The sequence below is a fragment of the Trifolium pratense genome, linkage group LG6 (assembly GCF_020283565.1).
Source record: "Trifolium pratense cultivar HEN17-A07 linkage group LG6, ARS_RC_1.1, whole genome shotgun sequence".
Lineage (NCBI taxonomy): Eukaryota > Viridiplantae > Streptophyta > Magnoliopsida > Fabales > Fabaceae > Trifolium > Trifolium pratense.
In genome coordinates, this window is record NC_060064.1 from 28,158,682 (window position 1) to 28,169,865 (window position 11,184).

The 11,184-nt window shown below is 31.4% G+C and overlaps 1 protein-coding gene across 1 annotated transcript; it reads left to right on the top strand.

The window, feature by feature from the left end:
• Nucleotides 1-6,612: 6,612 nt before the first annotated feature.
• On the top strand, nt 6,613-8,452 carry LOC123893147 (cyclin-U2-2-like). The gene is made up of 2 exons (XM_045943070.1): nt 6,613-7,205; nt 8,111-8,452. Exons 1-2 carry the CDS (start codon nt 6,799-6,801, stop codon nt 8,373-8,375), a joined length of 672 nt encoding a protein of 223 aa, XP_045799026.1. The 5' UTR covers nt 6,613-6,798; the 3' UTR covers nt 8,376-8,452.
• The last annotated feature ends 2,732 nt before the right edge of the window (nt 8,453-11,184 follow it).

The window sequence follows — 11,184 nt, forward strand, 5'->3', positions numbered from 1 at the left end:
CATATAGAGAGAGAAGATTTTTTGAAAAAATGAATATGAGAAGATAAGATAAATGAAGTTAGAAATACATAGGTAAAAAAAACAAAAAAAAAAGACCGTCGGAATTACTTAAAGTTTTAAACTGCGGCAAAAATTTGTTGAAAGTTGTTATCTTGCATTTCCAGTGGTTTTGGACCGCCGCAAAATGTTCATAGCCGTTGGACCTCTTTTCCGGCGGTTTTATTTGAATTTCTCGTGTTTTTTCGAATTTCAAATTTGCCGCCTAAAGTTTCCGGCGGTTTTTAAACCGCAGCTAATTTCTAGAAAAATTGTGCCTTTTTTTGGCGGTTTTAAACCGCTGCAAATGCCTCGCTTTAATTTTTTATTTCTACCGCAAATTTTTATTTATTTAATTATTTGGATGCTTTTTCAGCAGATTTTTTCGCCGTAAATTGCAAATAACCGTCGAAAATCTTTCCGTGAGTTCTAAACCGCTGGTAATACGTGAAATTTTTGTAGTGAATTGACGAATAAAAAACATATTTAATAATCAAACTAACTAGAAAAACACATTCGATGACCACAAAATAACTAAATAATTTTTTCTTTTTAATTTTGATACATTTTTAAATGAATCTTCAAATAAAATAATATTCAAAAATTGTTTGGAAAGCAAAAAGCTAACTAACTTTTTCGGCTAAATTAATTGATTGAATTTATTGAACAAACTAACCAACTACAGGATATTGTTTCTATCTAGAGCTCGTTTTTGCAAGACATATTTTCTTTATCTTATAGTTTAATAGAGCTAATAATTTTTTGGAAAATGCTAAACAGTACCCCTGGGGCACTAGTTAAGGATACAAATATAGAAGTTTTATTTCGTAAATTGTGCATTCAATGTTTTAACTTTTAATGAAGTGAAAAGTTATTCTCTCTCATCATTAACTTTATCATTTGTTTCCTTTTTTAGTATGCTTAACTAGTGCCCCAGGGGCACTGTTTAGCATGACCCTAATTTTTTTTATGCTTCAAAAATTTCAATAAGCTATGCAGCTAACGCTTTTGAAAACACAAAATCAATCGTCTTAAAAATTACAACTAAAGACTTGAGAGACATAATATTATTATGCATGACTCTTGAATTGTTTTTAGAAGATTTACCACCCCTAATATAATATTAGGAAGTAAAAAATGTTAAACAAGTTTTTAATGCTTGACCTATATATATATTGGTATACTTGGGAGATTTCCTAGTTTAGAAATCAATTTGGCAGATTTCCTCTCCATACTATGTTTTTTCTGTTTTGTACCTTTCGTTTAATTAATGATTACATATAGAAATTATGTGTGTCGGTTCCTAATTTGTGTCCTTGATAATGATATTGTATGGACTGATATTTGCCGGAGACAGAAGATCTCTATTATTGTACTATTGAAAAGGTGCCCACTTCACAATGTTTTTACAGGATATTTTGCGATGTATCTTTAACCTTTAAAGCATCCTATAAAAATGTTTGATTTCAGTTGTACTGCTATGTAGATTGCAGAGACAAATTATATAGGAAAATCATGATATTAGGAGTGTGCAAGATTCAGAGTTCAGACTAATTTGTAACAAAAATATCGTCAAAATAATAACTCAACATTAACATTAACTCATGATGAGTCAGATTTAGACAAATATTGTATAATTGTTCGGTTTTCCGCAATTTTTTTCATACCTTTGTGTAAACAACCCAATATTGGTTCACAATCCAGAGTAACAATAAGTCGAAGAACACCATGTATTGACGGGCTCAATACCCCCATATTGACAATCACATGACCGGTTTTGGGCCAGGACAACCAGACCTCCAGCCTAGGGCCTCCAAAAAATTGGGGCCTCAATTTTCTTTTTTACAAACCCATTATTTAAAATATTGCTTTAAGTATTTTTTCGGACACCAAAAGATCATGAATTGGCTAGTGGTTAGCAACTTTGTCCAAATTTTTTTATGAATTTAATTTATATGCACCGTCAGTGTAAAATTATTTTACACCGACAGTGCACAACAATTAAACTCTATTTTTATTTTATTTTAAGAGATCAATTCATAATTAATATATTGACTATTTTTTTATTTTTTTTTAAAATGGAAAATTGTTAGTTTTAGAATAGGTATATAGGTTTTGTTTAGGTATATATAGGTTGATCACTTATATATTTGTCAATTTCCACTTTTTCATTCAATATACTCCCTCCGGTCCTTATTATAAGGAACACTTTGGGAAAAAAATTTGGTCCTTTTTATAAGAAACTTTGACCAATTTTTAAATGTTCTAAATGTTCAATTTCACTTATGCCCTTATTTATTATGAAAGAGAATTTAAAAATAAGTAAGTTAGTTGAATAAAAAGTAATTAAATAAGGGTAAATATGGAATAAATTTAAATTTATAAGAGTATTAAATGAAAATAACTATGTTAAATGTGTTTCCTTGGTCTGTGTGATTTTTTCAAAGTGTTCCTTATAAAAAGGACCGAAGAGAGTAATTAAAACTCTCTCTCACTTGATATACTAACAATATCTCCCTTAAATGTAAGCTTATCAATTCATGTCAATATTTTCTCCCTCAAACAATTTTTATCCACCAGCACACACTTGCACTATCGCGAGTGCTCCATCAATACACAAAATCAACGATTTTCATTCATTTAAATTTATAAAATATATCGATCTAAATTATTAGATATTCAAACTTGTTAAAATCTAAGAAGAATATTCAATTATAATGTAAAACTCTTAATTACTTGTATCAACAATTTCATCATGTTAAAAAAGCATTAAATAAAATGTAATAGTCCATCTGATTAAGTGAAAAGAAAGTGAGAAGAAAAAAAATCACGAAAATTAATAAATAAATTTAAACTAACTTTAATTCAAATTCATTCACTAATTTCCATAATTTTATTTCTTTCTTTTTTTTTCTTTCTATTAAACCAAACGAACCCAGGAAACAACCCAGAAGAAGAATACAATGCAATGCAATAAGGTGCACGTGGTACGGCTGCAAGTTGCAAAAACCAAGATTGTACGATCGAAAATGCATGAGTCAAGACCCATGCACGTGTGGTAGTATCCAGACAGATTCCTCACTCACTCACTCACTTACAGTAATAGTAGTAGTCTTATTCACTCATCAATTAGCTAGCACAAATCTCGAAGGCAAGGGTCAATGCTTAAATGCCCCTAAATTTGTGGGTCCAAATACCTACACATTTAACCGACCAGGCTAGCAATCATCAATTTTTTAACTTCATTTCCATTCATACCCTTCACTACCACACTGTCGGCTGGCTTAGGGGTGGACAACGGGCCGGTTTGGGTCGGTATGGGCTCAAAACCTCAAACCGGCCCAATTCACAGTTGATGAACACTGGCCCATTTCGACCCAAATTCTCATTCGGGTTTAGCGGGTTTCGGGTCTACGGGTTTCGGGTCTGGTCGGATAGTTTGGTACGGGTAACATCTCAAACAATAAGCCTTTTTTTCAGGAAAAAAAAAATCAAAACCGAGCAAAATAAAAATAAAATTGAGAAGATTAAAAACTTGGATTGAAAATATCAGTACCAAAACTTTCAAATTTGTATCATCAACTAACAAAAACATGAAACAATTATGATTTGAGAGCAAAGAAAAGTGAGAAGTATATCTCAAATAATGATATTGAGATACAGAGAGAAAACATGTTCTCGATCACCTATTATGAAATCCATATTCTCCTTCATGTATGAGAATGAAAAATGAAGTAGTGGAATTCATAAAAAAGAAAGAGAGAATATGAAAAAATGGTGGAGGAGGAAGGACAAGTATGGTGAGATCTAAAAAATGGTTTTCACGGAGGGAGGGAGAGAGAGAGAGAGAGAGAGTGTTAATGGTTTTAACAAGTGGTTTTGTTTCCACTTTTCAAGGGTCAATTCATTGTTATTTTCAATATAAAAAAAAATTACTAATACCCAGTTTGTGTGTCTCAAGACAGTTTCCACCACATATTCACAATGAATAAAAGCAAGTTTATACTTTACAGTGGGTTGGTTCGGATACCCATGAGTCAAATAATTAAGTCCGAACCCGACCGTCATAAGTCACATTAACCCGCAATGTTTGACCCGCTGACCCGTTTATCCAGTTGAACCCGACCCAGGTCGGTTTTCCTTTTTCGGTTTCAGTGGGCTGGGCCGGTTTTTCGGGCCTTGTCCACTGGCTATACCTACTAGTACCATCTCCATTCTCCAATAAATTAGAGCCTAAAGTTGGTTTTATAATAGTTTTTAGTTTTCATGGTTAGTATTAGTTTATTGTATCCTCTAATCTGATTCTAATGTCATTTTTAATATAAAATAATTCTAGTCTCATCTCGATCATAGTTGCAAGAGATTGAACTGTAGTCTTCTTTATCAAGTTCAACGACAATTAACTCCAAACTATGTTAATAGTTTTTATTGTATTTTACATCGCCAATTTTCAAGGACGTCTCCGACTTTTTGAAGATCCTTAATAAAAGAAAAAGTGCAAAAAATTTTAAAATAATTATCATTGATTTAAATTAAAAATAACATAATAAATTAAAACATATTTTCCTTTAACCAAATTAAAACACATTTTACTTTAATGGTAAATTTTAAAACAGTGAAACACTTCAATAAACTAACAAATTTGTTTTGACGATGAAGAGGGCAAAAGCCTAAATTAACAAATTTTTATTTATATTCAAAGTTGGTTAATTATGGGTTTCCAAATTAATTTTTTTTTTATAATTAAAAAAATTGTATTATAAGGGAGTATATAACTGATACTCAATCGCTTACAAAGAAGAATTTTAGATACTTTGTAAGCAAACTAAGGGAGTATTACACCAATTGGAGAATGAAAAGTTTACATGACTACCCGATCTCCCACTAAACCACAACCAAAAGATATTAATAATGTTATTAAACAACCGTGTGGAATCACCAATTTCGTCTCTAAACATAATGTTATTCCTCATCCTCCATATGCTCCAAATTAAATATTTCCTCCGTCCCAATTTGATTGACACAGTTGACTGTTGTGCACTATTCACACATATTGCTTTGACCTTATTTTTCTACTAATAAACAAAAATAAATATTAGCATATAAGATGTTGTTTGATTCGTCTCAATGAGTATTGTCAAAATATTAAATTTTTATAATTTTTACTATTATACAATTAAAAATATTAATCGTCAAAGTTATGCACCGACATACGTGAAATAGTCAACTAATTGAAATAGGTGGAGTATTATACTATTATGAATTAAAGAGATTAGAGAAGGGCAGAGAGGATTTTGGTTCATCCAATTAGAAAAGTAAAATAAATTAAAGGTTTAATTGCACCAAACGTGTAATTAAGTCAAAAATAAAATTAATAGCTTTATTTTACACGGAAAAATGTCAAGGCTTTATTTACGAGAGTTTGAAGAATAAAGAAGGGAAATTTTTTTTTTTTATTTACAATGAGTTGAGGATCGATTCTATGACCTATAACATATATACTATCCAAATTCTTCACCACTATATTAAACCTAGTGGCTTAAAAAGGGAAATATTTTGAAGAAAAATAAATCAGGAGAAACAAGTGGAAGAAATAAAAGAATTCGAGAAAGACTTTAGAGGGTTTATTTCTACATTAATTAGACGGGAATTTTAAAGGGTTTATATAAAAACACTCTCTCCAAAATATGAAGAAAAAAAAATTCTATATTTTTTATACTTTCTTCCCTCTATAGCCTTACGTTCTCATTTAATCTCACAATAACAAAACCTAATGCAGTCTCGATCATGAGATAAAGATTGAGTTATGTTAAACTCAACTTTCAATTAACATGATATTAAAAATACCTAGGATCAATTAGGCCATAGACAAAAAAACGTGAAGAGTACCATAGGTGCTATTTAACTCTTTTGTCTATGCTATAATGCTATAAGGAAGTGGTACCTAACTAATAACTTGAAAACATCTTTTTTAATTTTATTTTAAGGTTATGAAACTTATTTAAGGTATCTGTACAAAATATATGGATCTTGATTACCTGCAATGGACATTAGTCACTGTAGTGAATATTAATTATTGATTTTAATATCATCGAGATTTAAATTATACAATCAAATTATATAGTAAAATAATCTTAGCCGTTAATTTAAGTTGAATGGCTGAAAACTGTAATGTAATTACAGCAGAAAATTTATTTCCAAAATATATAAAACCTAAAATAACAACTCTCAAACCAAACATTAGACTCAAGTAGTTAATGAGCTCATTTTTAGAAGAACTCGAATTTGATTATGGTGAAAACAACTTTTAATTAAATTTTATTTACGTAGCCAAACTTTGAATTATCGGAACACTTTTTCTGAAAATAAGATGGTTTTAAAAAAAATTATTAGCAACCGTGTGATCTTTCATTGGATCCCACTAAGATATGTTGTTAGTCACATAAAGACAAAGTACATTTTTTTCCTCCCATACTTATATTTTTACATGCAAAGAGCTTAGCTGGCAATGTTTGTACTTTGCCTTGACAAAATCTTGTGTTTGATTTTATTAAATTCAACCTTCCACTCACCTTCCATATGGCCAAAAACCATTTCATTTCCCTCTTTCTTTAATCAACTCTACTATAATCTTTTTTATATATATAAAGGCCATTACCAAAATCTTACTACATCAATAAAACCCCACTAATCACTTAGTTCTTGAAAACAACTTTTGCCAAAAAAAATTATAACAAAAAACAAATTTTCCATTTTCTTCATATGGCTTCTTCTTCTCTGACAATTTCTCCAAGAAAACTTCGTTTAGATTTATATTCTTTTTCATACCAACAAGATTCTAGCACACCATTAGTGATAAATGTTCTTGCTTCACTAATTGAGAGAAACATGGCAAGAACAAAGAGAATAGTAAAAAATTGTTCTAGATCTTTGTCTAAGGCAATTAGCACAAACATCTTTGATTGTAGAGAGATTCCAGATTTGACAATTCAATCTTATTTAGAGAGAATTTTTAGGTACACTAAAGCTGGACCTTCAGTTTATGTTGTGGCTTATGTTTATATTGATAGGTTTTGTCAAATTAATCCTGGATTTAGAATCAATGCTAGAAATGTTCATAGACTTCTCATTACAACTATCATGGTGGCTTCCAAATATGTTGAAGATTTGTGAGTTTTCTTCTCCGCCTTTCTTTATATATAAATATTTGTCTGGTTTAATTATTATTTTAGTCTCTGCAAATATAGCGATTTTTTATTTTAGTTTCGTATTCATATAAACTATCTTTTATTGGTAATGGGGTTTATAAATATTTATGAATATAACTTTTTTAATTTTAGTTTTTTAATATGTTGTTACATCAAACTACCTGCATTCAATAGTTTTTTTATGTCAATCTCAATCATTGATACAACTTGCTATAAAACACATGAAAGGGACAATTTATTAAGTAAATCTAGAGCATATGTTTCATTAGAGATTTTTTATTTTTTTTATTTTTTATTTTATTTTCTAACTTTACTTTTTTTTCACAAAATTATATTTTGATATATACCACAAAAACATTATGAAATTTCAAGAAGTACATTTTAATTTGGATTTAAAACTTAATTGCAAAATTGCTTTACTTCTAGTAAAGGTGTTAAATAGTCAATCATAATTATTTTATTTGTGATGGTTATTGTTGTGAAATTCAACATTTTCCTATTTTGTTTCTAAATATTTGCTAGAAAAAAAATATTGTTTTTATTCTTTATGGTATAAATCAACAAAATGTGAAACAGAGAATTTACAACATAGCTTTGCTATTAAAATTGGAAGAGGAAAAAAAAAAAACAAGGGATGATGTACTAATTGTTAAGTGTGATTGTAAAAAGTTAGTTTGTATTGCCTTGTTCAGTTAGTTAGGCTTATGTTTTAGGCTCGGCGCGCGCTTGCCCTTGTGTTTGGCCTTGACCAAGTGTGTAACTCTTGTATTGTTAGCCTATATGTAGGCATTGTTTGTGATCAATAAACGCTGAGAAACACATTTTGCTTAACACTAATAAAGATGATTTCTTTGATTTGATTATAGGAATTACAGAAATTCATACTTTGGAAGAGTTGGTGGATTAACAACTAGTGAACTAAACAAATTGGAGCTTGAATTTCTTTTCATGATGGGTTTCAAATTACATGTAAATGTGAGTGTTTTTGAGAGTTATTGTTGCCATTTAGAGAGGGAAGTTGGAATTGGAGGAGGATACCACATTGAGAAGACATTAAGGTGCGCAGAAGAAATCAAAGCTAGACATAAAGAAGAAATTAGAGGCTACACACAACGTCGTGTCATGTTGTAATCTTATTTGTGATTATGAATTTTTGTTTGTTATTATGTTAGTGTTATTGTTGCCAATTTGTGAGTATGTTAGAGTTTTTTCTTTCTGTTTTCCTATGTTTTTATTTGACTAATCCTAAATTTTCTTTTGTGAGTATGTTAGAGATTTTCTTTTTGTTTTCCTACATGTTTTTTTTTTTTTTTTGACTAATCCTAAATTTTCTTTTATCTTAAATTTGGTTCGCCATATTAGGAGAGAAATTAGTCCATTCTGCTGCAACAAAACCACATTATTATTATGCTGTGTTTTTTTTGTACTTATAAATTAAGAGATGTAGTGTTTGCGTATATAGAGTTTAGAGCAAAAGTAAGGTGCCTTCTACCGTGCGCAAACTATATGTCCTGAATTTTGACACAAATTATCTAAAATATTATATTCTTTTTGAAAAAGGTGATTATATTTGATTTTTGTAAATATTTGTAAAGTATGTAAAATAAAATTGTGGCGTACACCACAAAAAACCATCCCACGAGTCATGAAAATTACAAGTACGCCTAGCGTACACCACAAAATATCACCTTGCTAGTTGAGGGGATTGCAAACAATGGCGGGCTTACATATAAATTGTGGCGTACACCACAAAAAACCATCTCGTGAGTCATGAGAATTACAAGTACGCCTAGCGTACACCACAAAAAATCACCTTGCCAATTGAGGGGATTGCAAACAATGGCGGGCTTACATATAAATGAGTGGCGTACACCACAAAAACAATCTCGCGAGTCATGAGAATTACAAGTACGCCTAGCGTACACCACAAAAAATCACCTTGCCAGTTGAGGGCCAGGGATTGCAAACAATGGCGGGCTTACATATAAATGAGGGTGTGCAGATAAATTACACCTATTATTATCTTATTTTATTACAGTTTTGCACCCTTCAATATTTATTCTTGCACCATGTCTCACTGAAGTATAAATGCAAGAATGGTGCAATGCAGTTCAAATTACAATTTGGTCCAATTAACTATATTTTTGAACATCAGTCCTAACTACGCTGCTGATTTCAAGTACACCTTATGCATAAGATTGGCGCACACCCACAAAAAATGCTCATGTCATTTCTATGCATAACTTCACAAAATCTATCATGCATCAAGAAACCACAAACATTGTCACACAAACACACACATGATTATCATTATATAATTATTCAATATCACTGACTCATGTTTGGTTACTCGTATGGAGAAAATTGACCTTACCTTAGGCACTTTCTTTTCTAGCAAGGCTTCTAATTCCACACGAAAGAGAACTCACAAGAGTGGCAAGATAAAACTTCAAAAGAAAGTAATTATTTTAAGATTAGCACTTACACAAAAGAAAGGCTTAATATGAAGCTTGATGAATCTTTAGAATGTTGAGGGTTGTACACAAATGAATGGGACTCATGAGAGTTACCGATGTATGTATGTGTCTATATAATGAGACATGAGAGCAGGGTCAAAATAGACTTAAATAAATATTTTTTATTTATTTATTTATTTTTTTGTTGACAAATAAATAATTTTTTTTATAAGCATAAATAATTTTTATTGATTGTAGAGACTTGGGAAGAAAATCAACCTTCTAGAACATTCTAGGTGTGAGGAGAGAGGAGAGAAGAAACATCTAATTGTGACTTCTAGAAAATTCATGGTGTGGTCAATAGGAAAATGAGGAGGTGTGTATCTAAATTTGCTAGTGACAAGGGAAGCCCAAATGAAGAGTATCCAATATCCATCCAAATTGTTCTTTAGACTCCAAAAATAAATAATAATAATCTATCACTTCTAATTAGCCTAAATATTTAACATAATTAAAAAATCACCTCATACTTTTATTTTCATAAGTTAACCCCCCGGTTTCTAAAGAAAGGGGTCCTAGTAATCCGGAGTCCAGCCGCAAGGTTAATAAAACCTGGTTAAAAAATTGTTCTACCTAGGAATCAATTGAACTCGAATTCTCCTGAACGAATCATCTTTTGATGAAGCTCATTAACGAGCCCAGAACCCAATATCTTGGTTAAATCACTTCATACTTAAAATAAAATGCACTGGGCAAGGGTTTAAATCATTTGTCACGGACCAATAAATTCTAGTCCATGAAGTTCAAATTAGACGAAGGCGGGAACAACAGTGCATGACGCCGTTAACCCTAAAAGCGGTGTAAACCCAAAATATCATCATTCCCACGATCCTCCACCATGATGCATCACGAGGAAGAAGATCACCACCACCCCCATGATCCACCATAGCCCAAAGTGGTAGAAGAAGAAACCGTTCCGACTAGAGCTGTCAAAATAGGCTAGCCCAAATGGGCCGGCCCGCCAAGCCCAATTTTTTCCCGAGCTCGGACCTTTAAAATCCTAGCCCGAATTATTTCCGGGCTTTTTAGCCCGGCCCGATAAAGGCCGATTAAAATATGGGCTAGCCCGAATGGGTCATGGGCGGCCCGCAAGCCCGAAAAATTAAAATAAAAAAAATTAAAAATAAATATAAATAATTTGTTTTGGATGATTTAAACTTAGTTCGTAATATAAATTATAAAACACCGTCCGCTACTTAAGTAGTGGATGAGTAAAAATAAGGCACCCGAGAACTCGTAGGTAACGGATAAGTTAAAATAGGGCGCTGAGAAACTCGTAAGCAGCGGATGACTAAAAATAGAGTTCGCGAGAAAGTCGTAGGTAGTGGATGAGTAAAAATATGACGTGCAAGAAACTCGCAAGTAGCGGATGAGTACAAATATAGGGCGCGAGAAACTCATAGGTACCAGATGAGTAAAAATAG